Source organism: Paroedura picta, chromosome 7, assembly GCF_049243985.1.
Source record: "Paroedura picta isolate Pp20150507F chromosome 7, Ppicta_v3.0, whole genome shotgun sequence".
NCBI lineage: Eukaryota > Metazoa > Chordata > Lepidosauria > Squamata > Gekkonidae > Paroedura > Paroedura picta.
Window position 1 is genome coordinate 63,519,844 of NC_135375.1, and position 20,359 is coordinate 63,540,202.

General features: G+C 45.5%; 1 protein-coding gene and 1 long non-coding RNA gene across 5 annotated transcripts in view; one reads left to right on the forward strand and one right to left on the reverse strand.

Annotated features, from left to right (window-relative positions):
- Positions 1-9,233: 9,233 nt before the first annotated feature.
- The window catches only part of PTCH1 (patched 1), a 115,048-nt gene continuing 103,922 nt past the window's right edge, over positions 9,234-20,359 (forward strand). Inside the window, exon 1 of one of the 2 annotated variants that reach the window (XM_077344570.1) lies at positions 9,234-9,792. In XM_077344570.1, the coding sequence (XP_077200685.1) occupies positions 9,750-9,792 (43 nt within the window). In that variant the 5' untranslated portion in view covers positions 9,234-9,749. The remainder of the gene's footprint in view (positions 9,793-20,359) is intronic. The other variant, XM_077344569.1, reaches the window with a different exon arrangement.
- On the reverse strand, positions 10,466-19,441 carry LOC143841012 (uncharacterized). 3 transcript variants are annotated; one of them, XR_013232517.1, is made up of 4 exons: positions 19,106-19,441; positions 17,451-17,503; positions 11,695-12,650; positions 10,466-10,867 (listed from the first exon to the last, which is right to left on the reverse strand). It is a non-coding gene; the product is annotated as an uncharacterized LOC143841012 (long non-coding RNA). The 3 variants fall into 3 exon arrangements; XR_013232516.1 differs by having other exon boundaries at positions 10,466-12,650; XR_013232518.1 differs by having other exon boundaries at positions 10,466-12,650; positions 16,035-17,503.

The following is a 20,359-nucleotide window of genomic DNA, read 5'->3' on the forward strand; positions in this document are numbered from 1 at the left end:
CAGCATGCTTATGATGGTGGTGCTGCATGGAAGACTCTGAAAGTGAGTAGTTCCAGTTGCATTCCCATGCAGACTGTAAACCTGATTTAAGGCTTGGCTGGAAAGGATGCTGCCTGGGAACCTCTTGTGTCATTCTTGAGGTATCCTGCTTTCTCTTCTCACTCCTGAATTACCTGATGACCCAAACTGGTAACCATGACCCTGACCTTGGTTTCTCCTCCCTGGTATATTGTTTACATGGCTCTGACTTCCAGCTTGCTCTCTGGACTCTCTGGGTTCTGGTAACCCTTTGGCTTTGGCTTGCTCATGACTCTGCTAATGGGCATTCCTTACAGTGCAGGTGATCCTGGGGGGCTGGAAACAGGCAGCTGGCTTTCATCTACTGTATCAGTGCTGGAGGGTAGATGTGATTCTGAACATGCTCTCTGTCTTGGCATGCTAGTACCTTGTCTTCTTTGTTGGCTTCTGTTGCCTCTGGCCTGGCTTTCTGGCTCCTTCCTCCTCTGAGGAGTCCTCAACATTGCTGAGAACTGTTTGAAAGCGAAGAAGCTGCTGCTGCTGCTGTTGTGTATGGAGAAATTAAGGCCCACAGCTATGGTCTCTAGATAAGCACCTTACTAATTGAACCCATGTAGAGCCTCTTGTGGCGCAGAGTGGTAAGGCAGCCGTCTGAAAGCTTTGCCCATAAGGCTGGGAGTTCAATCCCAGCAGCCGGCTCAAGGTTGACTCAGCCTTCCATCCTTCCGAGGTCGGTAAAATGAGTACCCAGCTTGCTGGGGGGTAAACGGTCATGACTGGGGAAGGCACTGGCAAACCACCCCGTATTGAGTCTGCCATGAAAACGCTAGAGGGCGTCACCCCAAGGGTCAGACATGACTCGGTGCTTGCACAGGGGATACCTTTACCTTTACCTTAATTGAACCACCTTAGATTCATTGTCGTTTAAGGTCTATAAACCCTATACACAAAGTTCTTTGGGTTCCCTCTCTCTTTCTCCCCCCCCCAAAAGAAATGCAGGAAATCCAAGTGTGATGTGTAAAGCACATATCAGGAAGAAGAAGGGAGGAGGGAGCAGCTTGAGGTAAAAACATGTAATCTCTACAATTTGGGGAATAAAAGTCCAATAAAGAATACAGGTGTAGAGTGCAGGAATAGTATGTGAATAGGATGTGGATTAAAGGGATACTGGCTTCAATCCAGTGAGAATCAAAATTAAGCCATAAATGTAGCAAGTACCCTGGATGCTATCTGCATTTTAGGACACTGAATTCCTCAACGCTTGAAGAGTTCTTAGGGCTGTGATCTTGAATGTGGTGCTCATTATTTATTTATTTATTTATTTATTTATTTATTTATTTGATTTATTCCTCGCCTCTCCCTGGAGGCCCGAGGCGAGTTACAAGCATATAAAAACCCCACTACAATCATACAATAAAACATATAAACATGAATCATATACAATTCCCCACATAATAAAATCAAAACTATATGTGGCAAAAACACAGCTCATATCTACATTGCCCCTTAGTAACCCACTATAGAGGGGGGGGACAGAGAGTGCCAGATGGACTACGCTACTTCCACTGTAAGGGGGGCCAGATCGTCCATGTGGCCCAGCATCATCCCACGACCTGGTGGAAGAGCTCTGTTTTGCAGGCCCTGCAGAATGCTGAAAGCTCCCGCAAGGCCCGCAGCTCCTCCAGGAGCTCATTCCACCAGGTCGGGGCCAGGACTGATCATTATGCAATGATACAAACCAAATGTTTTGTTCCCCAGGTGCCCCCTTACTTCTTATGAGAGGAGCCAGGCAGGGTGCCTCTTTCTTTTCTTGAAGGGGTGGGGGAGAAGATCAAAAAAGGCAGAGGAGGGAGGAAAACTCCAGGACCAACAGAAGTTGAGAGAAATTAGGGGCTTCTCCTTTAAGGCAAGCTTGTCACATGACCAGGTGTGGCCTGTCAGAGGTTCTCTACCACGGAGCTTGGTTTCCCAATCCAGATGTTAAAATATATTGAGCATTAAAAGCACTCCAAGATATCGCACAATAAAGGTAGGGTCACTCCGGATCAATCCTTCTTGCTGCAGAAGGAAAATTTAAATCGCCCCAAATCCAAACGGAAATCGCATTCAGTGTAGATGGCAGGGACTGAATCGATCTGGGGTTGGAATAAAAGCTCCGTGCAGTTTACACCCAGGCTCGGCAGTGAAACTGAAAGCCTTGTCAAGCACAGAGGCGTCAGATCCTAAAAAACTAAATCAATTTTCAGATGCTATTAACAAGACATGCTAATGCTGTATATGTGTATTTGGCATGATGTGATCATTGGTGGGAAATAAACACTCCAATGGTCAGTTGGCTATTCCAATAATGCAGCAGCTAAGTGTCAGTCAAAAAAAAAGTTGCTTTGTCATGTAGAATTGCTTATTATGACTGAACATCATCCTTTTGGTTACGAGAAAGCATGTCTGTTTGCCGTGAATCCAGAATTGCCTGTGCTTTTGATTATGCAGCCTCACCTCATTCAGACTGTATGGTTGCAACTGAAGTCCAAAGGAAGCATACCTGCTAGGGATTCCAAACTTTCTTACTACACAAGGAAGATAGAGACATTCCCTTTAAATAAGAAAACTGGCATTCAGTACTGCCATATCTACAAATCAGAGTAGTCCAATGATTCTAAAACTGTATGTAGCCCATTTTCGTTATGCATAAAATTAGGATTGCCAACAGGCCTGGAAAAAAAATAAAAGCTTAATAAGTGGGAATGGGTTGTAGATAGGTTTTTCATGCAATTAAGGTAAGTAACATCACCTGGTAAATGTTAGGCCTTTCTTAAAGAATCAGGACAATTTTTTTTCCGGACAGTTGATAACCTTTTGCACAATCTTCCTTGTAAAACTAAGCTAGGGAGAAATAACTTCTGCTAATTTACAGCAGAAGCCAGAGCTGATTGGTTAATACCTATAACATCATAAAGCTGTCTCCCATTCTTCCAGGATCAGTTTTTATAGATTTTAAAAGTATTTGTTTAATCATCATCATCTCTAAAAAGACAGCAAAGCTCAGTACTGAACAACAATTTAATCAAATACATTTGAAGGTACTCACAGGAGAAAAACAGCCTGCCTAAGCATTCCAGGAGCACTGACTCCTGTTTGTATGCATGTCTAAATGAACCATAGATCACCTTGGCTGCTGAAGTATGTGGCACCTCTGATGCAGACATAAAATTCTCACACTTGCAAGGACTTCTTTGTTCATTTCAATGGGAAAGTAGATTCCCACACATATTTTGTGCATACTGATCCACTTCCTTCATCAAAATCACTGGGACTCACACATATAACAAATTTAGATCTCTGGAGAAGAGTACATGAGCATGGAATCATAGGCAGCTTAAACAGTCCTGGTTATATGGCACAAGATATTTCTAGTCAAAAGTTGCTGGAAGTCATGTTCAGCCCATTAGTGGATATCTTCTGAGGTTTCCGTGATGAAATAATGCAAAGTTTACTGTTCTGTGTGGTACTTTTCCACCTTTCCCCCCTGAGTTGCTTGTGTAAAGGCAAAAATTTTCCACCGTGACCTTGTGAAAAAGGACAAAGGAATTCTTTCTTTCCCATAAAAATAGCCTTAAAAAAGGAGCTTTTTAAAACAATTCCAATAACATTCCATTAATCCCACATTTCTTCCAGTGTACCCTCCATTTGGGAGTGTTTTATGCTTGCTGACTGCTAAGAAGTAGCCTCTACATTACAAAGATGCAGTTTATTTTAATGATGATGCACTGAGCTGCAGGAGCCACAAAGAACCACTCAACCAGTGATAGCCAAATATACCCATTAATCAGAAACTATTTGGTTCTTAAATTTGGGGACTTAAAGTCTTAAGTGAAACCTGATGGTTTTTCTTTCATTTTATTCTTCCTCCCTATTACTGTTAACCCCTGGTATCCTCGGCTTCTTGATGGGAAGAAGATGTCTCTTTTTGCAGTGTTTAGAGTTGCCAAATGAATCTAGACAAAAATATCCTGTCCATTTAATAGAGGCTTAATTTGCTCAGCTGAGGCTTTCCTGGCTCACAAGCAAATAACTTCACTGGGTAAATAACATCCCATTAAGCCTTAGTTATCGGGAATGGACACTTTATTTTTCTCCAGACAGTTGGCAGCCCTACTGTGAACTAATGTAGAAAGTCTGGGAGCAGCACTGCTATGGATGCCAACTGCCTGGAAAAAAAGAAATGGCTGTTCCTCTACTAGAGCCTTGTTAGGGTGCTATTTACCAGGTGATATTATTTGGCTCCATGCTAGAAAAGCTTCAGCAGCCCATTTCTACACATTAAGCCTCTGTTAAAGGAATAGGACATTTTTCTCCATTCCTGTTGGTAACCTTAGTTTAGAGCCATAAAGCATGTCTGAAAGGAGCCCAAAGCTAAAAGAAATTTAGAAAGAGCAAATTTTAACAAACTGAAAGTTATATTGGGTAGAATCCCATGGTCAGAAAAGGAGATGGAAGTCCAAGAAGGTTGGGAGTTTTTCAGAAGTGAAATAATGAAGGCGCAATTGCAGACAATTCCCTTGAGAAGGAGAACCGGGAGGAAGCTAACCAGGGTGGCTCCATAAACAGCTTTCAAAAGAATTGAGTAATAAAAAAGAATAATTTAGGAAATGGAAGGAAGGCCTTATAACTAAGGAGGACTTTTCCTTTCTTTCATTTCCCATCCTATCTAACTTTCAATCTGAGTAAGACCAGAGTCAAAAATAGCCAACAGTCAATGCATCTAGTAGGTAAACAATTAATATCAATGGGGAATCATTCAAGGGAATCATTTAAAATAATTTATTTCATGCAGTTTCCTTGCATGAATCAGTAATGTATTGACCCAAAAGACCTGTGAACTTTGTGCATTGCCATATGGTTTAATTGTTCTCAATGCTGTTTAACTTCTACATGTAACTGCTGGAGAGTTTGTCTGGAGATCAATATGAAAAGGACACATTGCTCCTTCTCCCTCTTTTTCATTCCTGGAAATGTGGACCAGGATCTGGCGTAAATGATAGACTTGATGGAGCTAGGAAACAGAAAATAATCCTGACAAGGTCAATGTACACTGATCAAGAAGAAAAAGAAAAGGCAGTTTTGTACTCTACTTTTCACTGCGCAAAGGAGTTTCAAAGCAGCTTAGAATTGCCTGGCCTTCCTTTCCCCACACCAGCACCCTGTGAGGTAGGTGAGGCTGAGAGAGCTCTGACAAAACTGCTTAGTCAGAACAGCACTATCAGAGCTGTAATGAGCCCAAGGTTACCTAGCTGGCTGCATGAGGAGGAGCAGGGAACGAAACCCAGCTTGCCAGATTAGAAGCCACTGCTCTTAACCACTATACCACTCTGGATCAGAAATAGAATTGACCAGGCGATTGGTACAACATCTTCATTTAACTCCTTAAAATCCTAGAAACAGGGCATTCCTGACTCAGCTGATGTGCCCAGGTGATGGTTTTTCAGCTGTGACAAGTGGCATCTTTCACTTGCTTTGGCTGATTCACTAAATGGCTGATTCATCAAAGAGTGTTCTGCATAGGAGGATACTCCTGTATCCAGCCATGGATACTCCTGCTCTGCTGATAACCAGGCTGGATTATTGTAATTCATTTTGTATGAAGCATGTTAAGAATGCTCTGAAGTTGCAATTGTTACAAGATAATACTGTACTGCTACTATGGGCAAGCAACTGATAGTCTGTTACTCCTCTTTTCATTACTATTTTGGTTACTTGTTCTGACCTGTATAACCCAGGCTAGCCTGATGTCAAACCCTGAGAGCTAAGCAGGGTCAATCCTGGTCAGTATTTGGCTGGGAGACCTCCAAGCAATACCAGACTTACAAAACAGAGGCAGGTAATGGCAAACCACCTCTGAATTGGAATTGACATAAATTGGCTGAGACTCAATGGCAAAAAAAAAACAACATTGCCCATGATTCAATAATTTTGACAAAAAAGTCTAATCCATTGACAGAGCTAAATGGAAACAAATCCTCATTATTAATATGGAACTTGCTTCTATATGATGTGTTTATGATCAAGATGGCATGATAGATTTCCATCATGATTAAGTGCTGCTGTCTCCTAACTTTCTGAAGAAGATGCCTGACGAAGGGTGCTTGCACTCGAAAGCTCATGCCCTGAATAAATCTTTGTTGGTCTTAAAGGTGCTACTGGACTCTGATTTTATTGTGCTACTTCAGACCAACATGGCTGCCCATTTGAATCTTTCTGAAGAATACTGAGAAAGCAATATAACAAGAGCATTACAAGCAGTTGCAAGAGCATGAATGTTTAGTAATACTGAGGTGCTACTTTGTAAATTTGATAGATCTATTTTTACAAAATCACATATCTGAGCCAAGTCACATGGTCATTGTTTACATGATAAAGTGAAGTAGAGAGGCTAAGTGGTGCACCTTGACTTCTTCTCCGTTGAGTATATATTGAAGGGATCACATAAGGCCTTGAATATGTATCCAGATCTTTAATTTGCACCAAGCCTATACATTTTACCATGACACTACTCAAACCACTTATACACAATATGACACAGTGCGAAAAAGGTGGGGAGGGAAAGAAATCTAGGTACACATGAGCCAAACATACAATGGAGCTTATTCAAGCATTGCCCCTAAAATGGAAATATATTCTGTAGAAGTCAATAGACTTAAATTCCACTTAAACCTGTGGGACTTTCATTAAAGTAAGGTAGCAATACAACACAAAAGGTATACATGTTTAAATCTCACTGAAATAAATGGGAACACTGTATCATACTGTAGTAAGCTGTAGTTTGAATGCTTTAGGTACAGAATAGTCCTCTGTTTTGCATTTATTTAAAGCCAGTGCTATGAACTTTGTGTACAACATTTTGGTATGCAAACAGAGATAGCTGTACCATGAAGGGAGAGATGAGAGCCAGTGTGGCATAGCAGTTAAAGTCCTGGACTAGAACCAGTGTCAAGTCTGCACGGGACTTTTTATCCATTCCCAGTCCAAACAAATCCCTCCCGTCTGCATGAAATTCAATTTCCATTTTGATTTTGGGCGCTTTAAATTTTCCCTCTGCAATATGCATGATTGATCCGCAGTGACCCTATCTTTCCCCCATAACATCCAGGAGTTGATATACGCCACAATATTTGAAAAACTGCCACCAACACTGACGTAGCAAAGCAGTCTTCCCTGATTGGCCAGGGCATCAGTTCAAAGACTTCTTGGTTCCCGGTTGCAAGGCTTCTCCTCCAAGACTTATTTTTGCCCTGTTTTAAAGTGACTTTGCTCCAGAAGCCCACACTTCTCTCAGTGGAGATTTGCTAGTGGCTCAGGAATCAAAAGACAAGAAATAAAGCACTAATGCCAGCTGGACTTCACCAGACCCCCCCTCCCACTAGTTCAAGAAAGGTAGTTCAGTTTCATGACCACCGCTCCCCTCTCCTCTCCCTGCTTCCCCAATGAAGTGCAGAAGGCTTTCTGTTTCAATTTGTGGGTGGGGGGAGGAAGACCCCGGTTCAAATAGATCTGAATTCAGCATGATCAGCAATGGGAAAATAAATAAGTACAGAATCAGCCCAGGTCAGGGGAGGTCAAGGTTCAGATTTTCAGTCAGCCATGGAACTGATCAGGTGAACTTGGACTAGCATTCTCTCTCAGCCTAGTCTATCTACAGGATAGTTGTGAGGATAAAATGGGAAAAGATGCTGCCTGAAATACCAAGAAGTGTGGAATAAAAATGTAGCAAATAGACTAGGAAACCATTTGAGGCACCACCATTGGTCACTGGTCATATTTTACAATACAAAATAGAACAATGATATGAACAGGAACAGCTCAAGGCAGTTGACATTATACCAGAATTAAAAACAGTCAATTGACTGATAACATTATTTTTGTTACTTTTGATAGTTAATTTGATTCGTTAGGTGGGTGGGGAGCCCCCAGTAATTATTCACTGATTGGCTATAGAGAACTGGGGGGTTATGGGAGTCTTGGGCCACCATAACATGAGTTTCAAATTTTTCTCTAGCCCAGGATGTGTGGTGCCTAATTTCAATCCAGTCTCTGGCATCCATGGAGAAAGGGCTTAAACTTTTCCTTGTACCATTTCCTTGACCTGAAACGGCCCCATGAACTGAAACCATATGAATCAGGCACCATAGGTACAGGAACTAAAGAAAACCTGCAACTCACACCATTTGAGGACCCCAGACCTAACTTGTGTACCCCATAATGTATGAATTAGCCATATTATTATTATTATTATTATTATTATTGTTGTTGTTGTTGTTGTTAAGTAGCATCTTTTGCCTTGGAATGCCCTCCCCTCCCAATCTACCTACTTGTGTAAACATTGAAGAAAGACTAATTACTATTGCTGTAAGGAATAAATGAAATAATGTTTGACAGAGATATTTGCAAAATAAAGGATGGTTTGGATTTCCATATTTCTAAGAAATCATATTTTGCATTTGAGCCATAGAAACGTTTTTGTCCTGAGGATATTACTCCTAATGAGTGGATTTCTGGTTTGACCATGAACAAAATAAAATGAAGCATATTAGAGATGTGGTACCTAAAATACTTCCAGAGTTCTGCATGTCACAAGTTGACATAAGATCTGAGTCTCATGCATGCATTGATGAAATAAAACACTTAAAATGTATTCCATCAGTTTGGTACTTAACATCTTTTTAGTATTTTCCCTTTTAAAATCTTAACCATGGATGAGTTACAGGGGCGGGGAGCAAAAGTAACTATCAGATATTTTCTACAACTGGGAGAATCATTGAGCTTTACATTGTTATGATTCCCCCCCCTCCCCTGGAGACAAATACATTCCTAGTGAACCTTAAAAAAAATTGCAAGGATGAGGGTAAATCCTGCAAGGCCAAATATTTGTAAACCAAGCAGTGCGTGGAATGGGTAAACATTTCGGCAGAGAGAGAGAGAACTCTGGTCCCCTTTTCCTCCTCATTCTACATTCAGCCCTCTGTTTGTTTTAACAAGGGGAACTGCATTCCAGTACCTGCCCCCTCTCACGTTTTGCAGCCCCCTTCCCCCACCCCCACCCCCACCCCCAAATCTTTTTCTTCCCAGATGGCTAAGAAAAGCAACTGAGGCCAAAACCCAAATATGCATAAGATGAAAGAACAAGCTGTATGTGTGGTGAAGATGGGAGCTGCTGATTTCCAATGAACATGGAGAGGAAAAGGAAGCAGGGAAAGGAAAGAGCTGCTGGGAGGGAGGCAGAGGGCTGTTGTAGCCACTTTGTCAATTTCATGCCTGGAATCGACTTTCAGGGACCTTCTCAGGCAGGCTTTCCTGCCTATTTACCCAGGAGGGGATGTGCTGATAGCATATTACTTTGGTTTACTTTGCTTTCCTTGAGTTTATTGTAAAAAGGGTAAAGTTTTTCGGATCCATCACGTGACCCTGACAGGTCCTGCCTATTGAGAAAGCCAGACCACCCACATGGAGAGGACGATGGAGCGCTTAATAGAAACAGGCAGGCAATTGTGAGCCTTTGCTACACTCTGCAGAATGCCTGCAACCTCGGAGGATTAATTTTTTTTTACACTTTCTGTTCCTTTCGGAGACGGGCGTGGGGGGAGTGGAAGAAGAGAGGTTTGGAGGAAAGCAGGAAAGGATCAGGAAAAGGCAACCTGATGCACTCCTATCCAAGTCTTCTGCCTCGGCGGCATTGAATGAAATTGATCAGCCCCTCAAGCAGCTCGGTGGGGGGAGATGGTAAGTAAAAAGACAAAAAGATGCAAACACACACCCAAAATGGCCCGTGATCCTAAAACGAGACAGCAAGGGGGGAGGGTGCATGGATGTGTGCCTGAATGAAACAGAGATTGTGGCAGATGGCAAATCCTTCCGTGAAGGGGCATCTGATTCAGCGGGGGGACCAGCAGGGAGCTCTGGGAGGGTGATGCAAACCCAGGGTGGCTTTATGCAGGAGAGGGAGGGAGAGGAGGATCATCCCTTGCAGGGCTCTTGTCACTGCACCGAGAGCATTCTCTCACACATAGTCCAAATAATCTTTTCCCAGTGGTGGCAAGGGCTGACACCACCGGGGTAGCAGGAACGGAATGGCAATCATTCCTGGGGGGGGGGGGCTCTTGGATCCCATGTTCATTCCCCTGCCTTCTGCTAACAAGCCCCCCTGGGCTACCACTGATTCCAGGCAAGAAAGTGTGCCACAGAGAGGGGAAGGGAAGAAGGAGACAGGTTTGCTGTCTGGGAGTGGAAACTGCTTGACACCTGGCTGGTTTTCTCCCCTCCCCTCCTAAGGGAAAGGAACCTTAAAGATAATCTTGAACAGTCCCTGAGGTCACCACACACATATATTCAGTAACTTAATTTAAAGTGGGAGCCAAGTTAGATATCTTATTAGGTTTAATCGGGGTTTTCTCCACTTCCAACATTTGCCTGCTTTAGCTAGGGAAATTCCCATTCCCTAGGAATCCTTGAGACTAACCTGAGCCTACTCTCCTTTGATGTTTGCCTTTCCAAAGGATGCAGTTCCAAGGCTTCCTTAGCTGGGAGACTAGACCCATCCCAGCCAACAGAACTGAATCCTTAACTGGTGTCTTGAGGGTCCATGTGACATCTCTTTCCCGATCAGGAGCATTTGAAGAATGGGGCTTTGGCCAGGAAAAGGTTGTGCCAGAGTGAGATGGGGTTAGTCTTGAAGGTGCCTCAGATGTTGTTTATTTTGCCTGTGTTTCATGGGTTCTTCTCAAGGTGACGTCCACACACTCAGGGGCTTCACAGCTTCAAGAACAGCAAGGGGTGTGGGTTCCATTTAGTGGCAGTGCTGTCAGGAAAGGAAAGGCACCTATGAAGGCAACATTTATCATCATGGAGTATGAAGGCAAACTCTGTGAGGTATTAAAAACACAGTGATTAAAAAGCCGGTTTTGACTGGTTGCTTGCATTCCTCCGAGATGTTGATTTTGCTTCTCTCTACAACTGACCTCCACATGAGATTTTTTACTTAAATGGGATGAATATTTGATACGCATTGGTCATGTGGACATGATAACTCCTACAAGGAAAAGGCAAAGTCATGGTAGTACTACTTGTACTGCACCTCAGTTGCCCAAAGAGTCTTGGCCAATATGATCGAGTCATGTTTGCCAGAAAGTCAATTCCATTATGTCCCAGAAGTTTCTCAAATATATATGCCTATATCTGTAGTTTCAGTCACATTTGTCATGAAGAAGGTCTTATCGGTCTTACTTTGCTATATCCTTCCAATAGCCCCAAGCGACAGGTGATGATCCCTATTTTACAGATGGGATACTGAGGCCAGCCACAATCAGTATAAAGTTCAGACTCACTTCAAAATTTCAGTGCTTAGTATTATAGACAGTAACTACTGAGCCACCCAAGGAGTTTTGTGAGCAGTCAGGACTCGGAACTCAAATGTCCTCTCCTGTATCGTAGTCCAACTTTTGTGGTGTGGGTTGTTTGAGAATCATTCAAAACCTGCTAAATACTGGAGCCAAGGCTTGGCTTCAGTGCAACCTGTCTTCCTTCTTGGCAGCAGATACCAGTGTTAGAACAGGGAACCTTTAGACAGGCATATAGCCCATCCTTATTTTTGTTTTCCCCCCAGTGAACTGTATGTCCATCACTTACAGGGAATGGTTTATTCAGTAGATGTCCTCACTTTCCTGAATGGACGTTTTGTCTATAAGAAGACTCCATAGGACAGCCTGGTCTTTGTGCCTGGAAAATGGCACACAGAGAGAAATCCAGACTTACAATTTCAAAGCAGTTCACAAATAAAACCTGGAGCCCAGCTGAAGGTCTCTATCATCTTCCATTGATGGACACAGGCACACTCCAAGGATGTTTTTCTCCACAGCATTTTTCTGATTGGTCAGTCCAAATTCTGTGTTAGTTTATTAGTGAATTGTGTGGTAGGGTGATAATAAGCTAACGATGTTCTAGCAAGACAGATTCCCAGACAAGCCTGGCTTAGTTTGTTTGCTTGTTTCCAAAGGAACAGTGCAAAAAAGGGAAGAAATCCTGCATTCACAATGCAGGAGATAGAAAAATGACATGTCAGAATCACTAGGAATTGAAATATCTTGGGCTTCCCTGATTTTGTTCTTAGCCCCCCCCCACACACAGCCTTTATTTTCTCTGCCTTTGCCCTAGCGTATAAAGCCCTATTGAGACATGTAGGCGTGATATGTAAACCGGATTAGCTGTATGAAAGAAAGGCAGACACTGAGCCTGAATTGTTTTACTTTCTTTTCATTTCTCACACCGATATCACTAATAAATTTGTTGATCCAGCAGTGGATCAAAATAATTGTGTTGTTCAGCTCCCTCTGCACCTCTTCCAGTCAGATTCCACAACAGAGATCCTGAAAATGAACAACCTGCCTTATTCCCAGTGGGCGGCTGGAGGGTGAGTCAGCAAGACAAAGGTGCTCCCCCCCAAGAAAGTTACTACTTATTGGTTGGTGTAACCTTAGCCTTCTTCTTATGGCACACTTCAGCAGAACAATGGATTCTGCCCAGGGTTCTTGAACATTTCTGAAGGAGCCATCAGTCTGACTTCTCCTCTCTTTCAGACATTGTACCTGTACAGAAGGAGATGGTCAGATTGAAAGAAGGGTATTAGATATTTGGATGTAAAAAGCTGTCTATGTAGTAAACCAACACATCAAGGAATTGCTCATGCTAAACATTACTCCCTAAGGTGCTTGTTTACTACTTGCAGAGAATTGGAGAATACGGAGGGGTGGGGGGAATTTAAAAAGTATTATTTTCCTACCCCAACTTGCAATTTAACGGGTACCAAAATCAGCTGTCATTCAGTCAGCCCCCTCACTCTTTGCAATGTATAGACTAGCTCTGCATGTCAGTTGGTTCAGAATATTCCACATTCATCTCCTTAACCCATGTCAACTGATGAAGCACATGTTATACAAGCAGAAGAGTCAAACCATAAGCTTTACCAGCATGCGCAGATGGAGTTGGTTGCAGTGTTTGAAGTCTCTAATTCCAACAAGAAAAAAAATTCTTTACAGAAAAGAAAAAATAGGAGAGAGGAAACTTAGGTGAAGCCCATCTCCTTGGCTTGCTAGTTTTCTAAATGCCGGGAGTTTAATGTTTGGGGAGGAGAATCAACAATATACTCCCATCGGAAAAACAAGATACCAGATGTGCTTATTTAAAGACCAACTTTCTAGCCATCCTGATGGCAAAAGCTGCATTCCTAATGGAACTTCCCTGGAAATAAACTCCAATAAACATTATGGGACCTGTTCTGGCTTGCTTCCCCTATCACTCTGCATGTGCTTTAGTAGCTGATGCGTTGCAGTGTAGTCAAGACTGATAGTCCGGAAATAGTTCAGTTCTCCTGGCCTTTCTGGTGGGAGGCAATGCCAAATTGCCATGGTCTTTTCACCTGACTGGGTTCTCTGTTTGCCTGATCCAGTACTTCATAGCAACTCCCAGGATGTAAGTGACTGTTTATAATTCAAGCTCCCCTCCCCATATAGGCAGGTCCACATAAAATGTCAGCTGCCCAGGAGAATGGGTGCACCTTTCTTCCAACAACTTCCCTTTCAGGATATGTGTTAATGTGCATGCACACCCATACATACAAAAGAGACAAGATTCTGAACCACATAAGACATACCACAATAATACATTTTCCTACATGTCCCAGAGATAAAGTGATGTCAAAAACATGGTATGAAGATCTTGTTTTTAAAAGGATTTAACACCTCTGAGAATAAGCAATTTTAATTTTCTAATTATCAAGAATGACAAAACTTTTAATTAAATATGTAACCCAAATTTCAGATTTGGAAGAAACACTCCCATATTAGAAAGTAGTTTCCAGGAAACTGTCCCTCTCTTTAAAAAAAGTCAGAAGCATTGTACTGTGACAATTGTACAGCAGTAGTATCTTTTGGTTCAGGTGCAGCATCTCAGACATGTGTTAGAAGAGGCGTATATTCCAGACATGGTTCTCCTACTCTCTCATCTTAAAAACAGAAATCCTACGCAAGCACAAAATAGTGATGGCCCCACATTTACATGTATGCCAGTCACTGCTGGGTCCTGAACATTTTTGCCCCATGGCTTTAGCAATGCCACGGCCTTGGGGTATGATTCCCATGCTCCTTAGAATGGGGACCGGCCACCCTAATGAACTTGGGGCTCCCTGGGCTTCTGGTGGAACATTAGCCTGGAGATCTCTGCGGGATGGAATGCCTGCACTCCTGCATCTATGTGTGGCAGATCCCTCATTTGCTCCTTTGTGGCGTGCGGAGCAGCTTTCCATTAAAGGAGATCAGGGGTAATTAGCTGCATTATTTTGACAAGCTGGCTCGAGCAGTTCCCTTTCTGATGCTCCTGAGGAGGGGACCGAGAAGGAAGGCAGGAGGGGGCCGAGCAGAGGCTGGCTCGATTCGCCTTTCCCAAGCCCCAGGTTGCACTTTGCAGAATGCCTCTCTGGAAAACACATCTGCGTCCACTGCAAAAGATGCTGAAGTGGAAGCAGGCCAGACAAAGATGAGAAAGAAGGGCCATGAATTAATCAGTATAACAAATGGTTCTCTGGGCTGCCTTATCTTACAGGAAGTTTTTTTTTAAGGTTGGGGGTTTATACACTAGATAGAAATACATGCTCAGGATAAGAATCTTGAAATAGACGTATTGCCTCCTCTTAAACAATTTGATGTATGCTTAAACTTTAAATCAATGGAATTTCTCCCCCCCCCCCCCTTGAAGTAAGCTCATTTACTTGGAAATAGGGCCAACTGCTGTGAATGAAACTTACTTTCCAACCAAGGGTATTCTTTCCAATCTAAAGCACTTTTGCTCTTGAGTCAGCTCCATTGGTTTAACCTTTCCCTTCTTGCATACCCTAAAGTTGAGGTCTACAGCCTGAAGCAGCCTCGATTATGAGTGAAACCACTACCCATCTAGATAAATTCAGGTGTGTAGCTATGCTGGTCTGAAGCAGAACAAAGTCTGAGTCCAGGAGCACCTTGTAAGAAAGTCTGATTCAAGGTCTAAGCTTCTGAATCTGAAGAAGTGTGCATGCACACTAAAGCTTATACTGTGAGATAGATTCAAGTGGGTAGCTCTATAAGTCTGAAGCAGCACAACAAATGTATAGTCTAGTGGAACTTTAAGACCGACACAGTTTTATTCAAGGTACAAGCTTTCATGTGTACACGACACTGTATCTGAGGAAGTGTGCGTGTACACAAAAGCTCATCCCTGGAATAAAACAGTGTTGGCCTTCCACGTGCCACTGGACTCCGACTTGCTGCACTCCCCATGGAGCTGAGTGTCCTCTGGGCAGGCTTCCCAGGGTCTCCCAATGCCTCCTGTGTCAGGACACCAAGCTGGAGCCTTTTTGCCTGCCAGGCCTGCGGTGGAAAAGCATTTTGATGAAACCCCGTTGGATCATCAGCCGCCAAAGGCCACCTTGTCCGGCGGCCACAGAGCTCTACTGGCAGGGCTCGGTCCAGTGGTGCTTCTGCTGTTGGGGACTTGCAGCGGGGCGGGTCTTCTGCTCTCTCTTAGCCAGGGGGAAAGGATGGCACCACGCACCCCACTCTTGTGATAAAGGAAGCAATAATGAAGAAACCTTGCATGCGCTTACCTGGGAGTAAGGCCTGCAGAATACCATGGGATTTAACTTTGAGTAAACCTGGAGAATGAGCCTCTTGTGGCACAGAGTGGTAAGGCAGCAGAAATGCTATCTGAAGCTGTCTGCCCATGAGTCTGGGAGTTCAATCCCAGCAGCCGGCTCAAGGTTGACTCAGCCTTCCATCCTTCTGAGGTCGGTAAAATGAGTACCCAGCTTGCTGGGGGGTAAACGGTCATGACTGGGGAAGGCACTGGCAAACCACCCCGTATTGAGTCTCCCATGAAAACGCTGGAGGGCGTCACCCCAAAGGTCAGACATGACCCGGTGCTTGCACAGGGGATACCTTTACCTTTAAACCCGGAGAAGCGGGTTGCAGCGCAAGAGGCAACGGCGGGATCCTAGTCAGTCACACAACCTGTCGGTGTTGGGCAGGCGCGTCTCTCTCCCCCCACTTAACGCCGGGCAGGTGGTTTATTTCAATGTCGCTTCATGCATGAACGTAACCGGATGCTCCGGGCGGGGCCACGTTCATTACGAGCCCTGCTCTCAGCGCAGCTCGAGACGTTTTCCATGTCTGCCCCAGAAGAAGGCCTTTTTTTTTGGGGGGGGGGGGGGTCTGGCAGCACACGGGCTTGTGGGCGCGTTGTTTGTTTGCACGCTGTAAACCGGGAGGCCGGTTGTGGCGCCAGAAGAGATTTCAAAGGAAACGCGGCTTCTGCCTCGCAAGAGTGGAGATTCGAGCAAGCGGTGGAAGGCAAGGGCGGCTAGAGGAGAGCGGCCTGTGCGCCTGAGGCCTTCCCGTTCCTGCCACTCGCGCAGGCCACGTGGAAAGGCTACGCCTGGTCGGATGTGCCTAGCCGGCAGGGCCTCTCCCGTCGAGGGCGGCCGGCTGGGCCTCCGCTGCGCAGCTGAAGGTCTCCGAGCGCGCGCTCCAGGCGCAGCTTGCGCGTGCACGGCTGTGCCCATTAGGGGCATAGACGCTTACGAAGGTGAGGAAAGTGGGATTAGGAGACTGATTAGGAGTCACGTAGTCGCCGTCCTTGCGGCGGCGTGCATCTGCGGAGAGGCAAATTGGGGGCATCCTTCGCTTCGACCACCCAAGTCGGGAGGAGACTTTTACACTGACACTTCTCCGCCGGGGTGGGGGGTGGGGAATACAGAAACAAGACCAATTAGACCCCCGGGTAATTCATCTCCTGTGTATGAAATGAACCAGACCACAGGGGGAGAGACGGCCGGAGCAAGGAGGATATTAAGATCGGGCTTGTTAAATTTGAGCCTCCAGATTGAGCTTTGGAAACCGACCTCGGAGAAGGGCTTTGCAAAAAGGGGTGGGGGTGAGATCTGCAACGTGGATTTTTTTTTTAAGGAAAAAGAAAAGCCCAAGTCAATAAAGGCCTGCTTCGCTTTTAAACCTCAACCTTAGCCATGTTTACTCTGCAGAATGTTCTACTGAAATCTATACGACTTCCTTCCGAGATGGGACCAAGCTGTGGTGGGTTCGCAGTCAGATGTTTTAGTACAGGGGTAGTCAAACTGCGGCCCTCCAGATGTCCATGGACTACTATTCCCAGGAGCCCCTGCCAGACTACCCCTGTTTTAGTATATCAAGGCTGAGGGCGAACACAGTGATACTATTAAGCTGTAGAACTGCTGCATGGAGCTGCAAGGGGCTCCATGACAAAGCACCAGTCTAGGTATCCTTAGAGGTCCTATTCCATTCATCTCTCTCCAGTTGAAAGCAATGTAACTGAAAAGTGCTTACCTTTGGCTTCGGTGCTCCAGATGTCCGCTTTCTTTTAATGCAAGGGCCGCAATCTAAATCACAAGGAAGCACATTCAACTCAATGAAACCCAGGGACTACTTAGTCCAATCCTGTGCATGGAAGATGCTCCACTGTGCTGAAATGGAAGTTTACTCCCAAGTAAATATGAATAGGATTATAGTTGTAAGCACCACTACCTCAGTACCAACCAGGCCTACCACATTCAGAAGTCCTGGATGTCCAGGAAAAGTACAAGGGTGCAATCCTAAAAAGAATAAGCCCTTTCTAAGGCCCTTGATTTTGGTGGCTTTAGAAGGGTGTAACTCATTGCACTGTGGGCCCCTAATTCCCTGCTTGACCTAGGATTGAGACACTCAAAAGAGGTCTCTGGGAAAGGTCTTAGGAGCCCCTCCTTGTTCTACCCTGGGCTCCTGCAACAGCTCAGGATGCAAGACTTGGCCTGTTGTCCCTTAATAATGTAGGGTGGCTGTCATTAACACTAATCATCAATACTAATGACAAGGACCATGATCCCTAGCAATGCTTGATGTCTAAAGCCCTTCAAAGAGTGACACTCTCCCCCTCCCCAGTACTGGTGGAACAGATTGATGTCTGTGCTGGTGACAATGAACATAAAGTGGACATAGCCAGGCAGGTAGCCCTGTTAGTCTGCAGCAGCTGAACAAAGTTTGAGTGCAGAGGGACTTAAGTTTTATTCAAGGTATAAGCTTTGGTGTGTGCGCGCGCATGCACACACATACACACACACACACCCCTTCAGGTAGACATGATCACTGTCTCCAGTGAATCCAGATTTAAATGACTGGGTGACATTCTAGATGCAACACAGACACAGGTAGAGTGTGTATTGGGGTGTAGGGAGTTTGAAAAGAGACTTTCTGGATTGGGGATTTGATGATTTTTGCCAGTCAAATGTCAGAGGAGAAGGCAGGGTGACATGCAGAGGGCTGGTGGGTGAACACTCATGAGATGTCGGGGAAAGCTGGAAATATTCCTGATGGGTACTTCTGTCCTGCGATTTCTGTAGCTAGCCCAGTCTTGTGGTATGTTTGGGATTGCCTTCTTTTTTGTTGGTGTTATTTCCTATTAAACCAGGGACACATGTTCACAATTAATGTCATGGTATGTAAAGGTGCACATTCCCACTCCTCCGATCTCTGTTTATGTATCGAGGGAGGATTTTGTCCCACATTGAGTGAGGAAGAGCACGAAACTGGGGAGGGAGGTATTCTCACACTCAGGATATGAGGCTTAGGGATGCACCCCCAGGGGTTTAAGCCCCCCCCCCCGCTTCTTGCCAGGATGCATTCATCCGCCCTCTGTGCTGTTCAGGTAGAGCTGGCCGAGCAAGCAAGTCTTCGCTGGCCGACTGGATTTCCTCTCCACGCTCCAGAGTAAATTCCCTGAGTGAATCCTCCAGGGACCAGAGGAGGTGGCTTTTAAGGGGCAGCAATTCAGACATTCTTGATCAGCAGCACGAATCAATGAATCATTGTCAGTCTTCAAGCAAAGGTTGGATACACACTTTTCTTGGATGCTTTAGGATGCTTTGGGCTGATCCTGCGTTGAGCAGGGGGTTGGACTAGATGGCCTGTATGGCCCCTTCCAACTCTATGATTCTATGAATACTTACCACAGCATCGGGCATATTCCGGAGGGAGACCAACAGAAAGGGCTTATATTTCCAAGTAAACCCGCTTTGGATTGGGGCTGGCAGCGCTGCAGCCTTCAGGATAAAGCGTCCCGCCCGCTTGCAGGACGTTTCCTCCGGTCCTGGGCAAAGCGTTGCAGCGGTGCTGCTGCCCTGAGACAGGGAATGGAGTCAGACCGCTCGGACCACAACGCGCGTAACTTTCTCCGGAGTGATCTAATCGAAGCCCCAGGCAGAGTGACGTTGCCGTCGTCGAGGATCGCGATCTGGATGCGATTCTCATCCCACCGGGATACTTCTCTTTGAATAGCGCTTATAATTCAGCAGCGGTTCCCCGCCCCGTCCCGTCGCCTCCCCCCCCCCCCCCCGTGGTGCAGGGAACCGCCGCTTTGCAGAGCTCACATGTGTATTTCGGAAGACCGAGACCTCTCTTGAACATTAGCGGCTGAAAGGGGGAGGGCTAGACCTCCGACAGGGAACAGAACCCTTTTCACGAGCCCCCTCCTCCCTCCCCGAGAGGATGTTCCCAGAAGAGCTGTAGAAGGCGCGCGGAGGGAGGGAGGGAGAGAGGTGTGGGGGGGCGAATCTGGTTCTCCTCCGACCCCCTCCAGGCACCGCGGCCGTAGCTAATCACCACCCCCAAGATGTTGCATAGATCTGAATGGAAACGTTCTCCTCTGCCTCCCTATTGGCTAGTAGTTATCGACGCGGCTTCCTATTGGGCAACGTGAAGGGGAGAGACCTCCTTGAGGAATGTACTATGGCTTGTCTGGCATTTTTCTCTCCAGGGGAGAGGGCTGGGGCTGCTAGCGGCTTCCTTCCTCGTGTCTCGGGGCTCAGTTTAAGCCGCTCCGAGACGGATTATTTGCTTTGCGCATTCGCCCTTTCGACTCGGCGCGCCGAGCACAAGGCCGGCAGCGCTCGCTTCCGTGCAGCGGGGAAACCCAGTCTCCCTTGCACAACCCCCGAGCCAACCAGCCAGGCAGTCACGTGAAAACCCCAGCCCGCCTCCGCGGCCTTCCCCTTTCCTCTGAATGTGCGGTCCCCCCACCCCTTTCTTCAATGAATAGGCACAGGCGTTCTTCTTAAAGTAACACTTACTCCCTAGTTACTATCTTGTTCAATATCGAACCCCTGTAACTTTTGGGGGTCCGGAAGTGTGGGACGGAGCGGGGGGGGGATAGAAACCAACAAATGAGAGGTGGAGGATGGGAGGGAAGGGTGCACAGGCGCGCG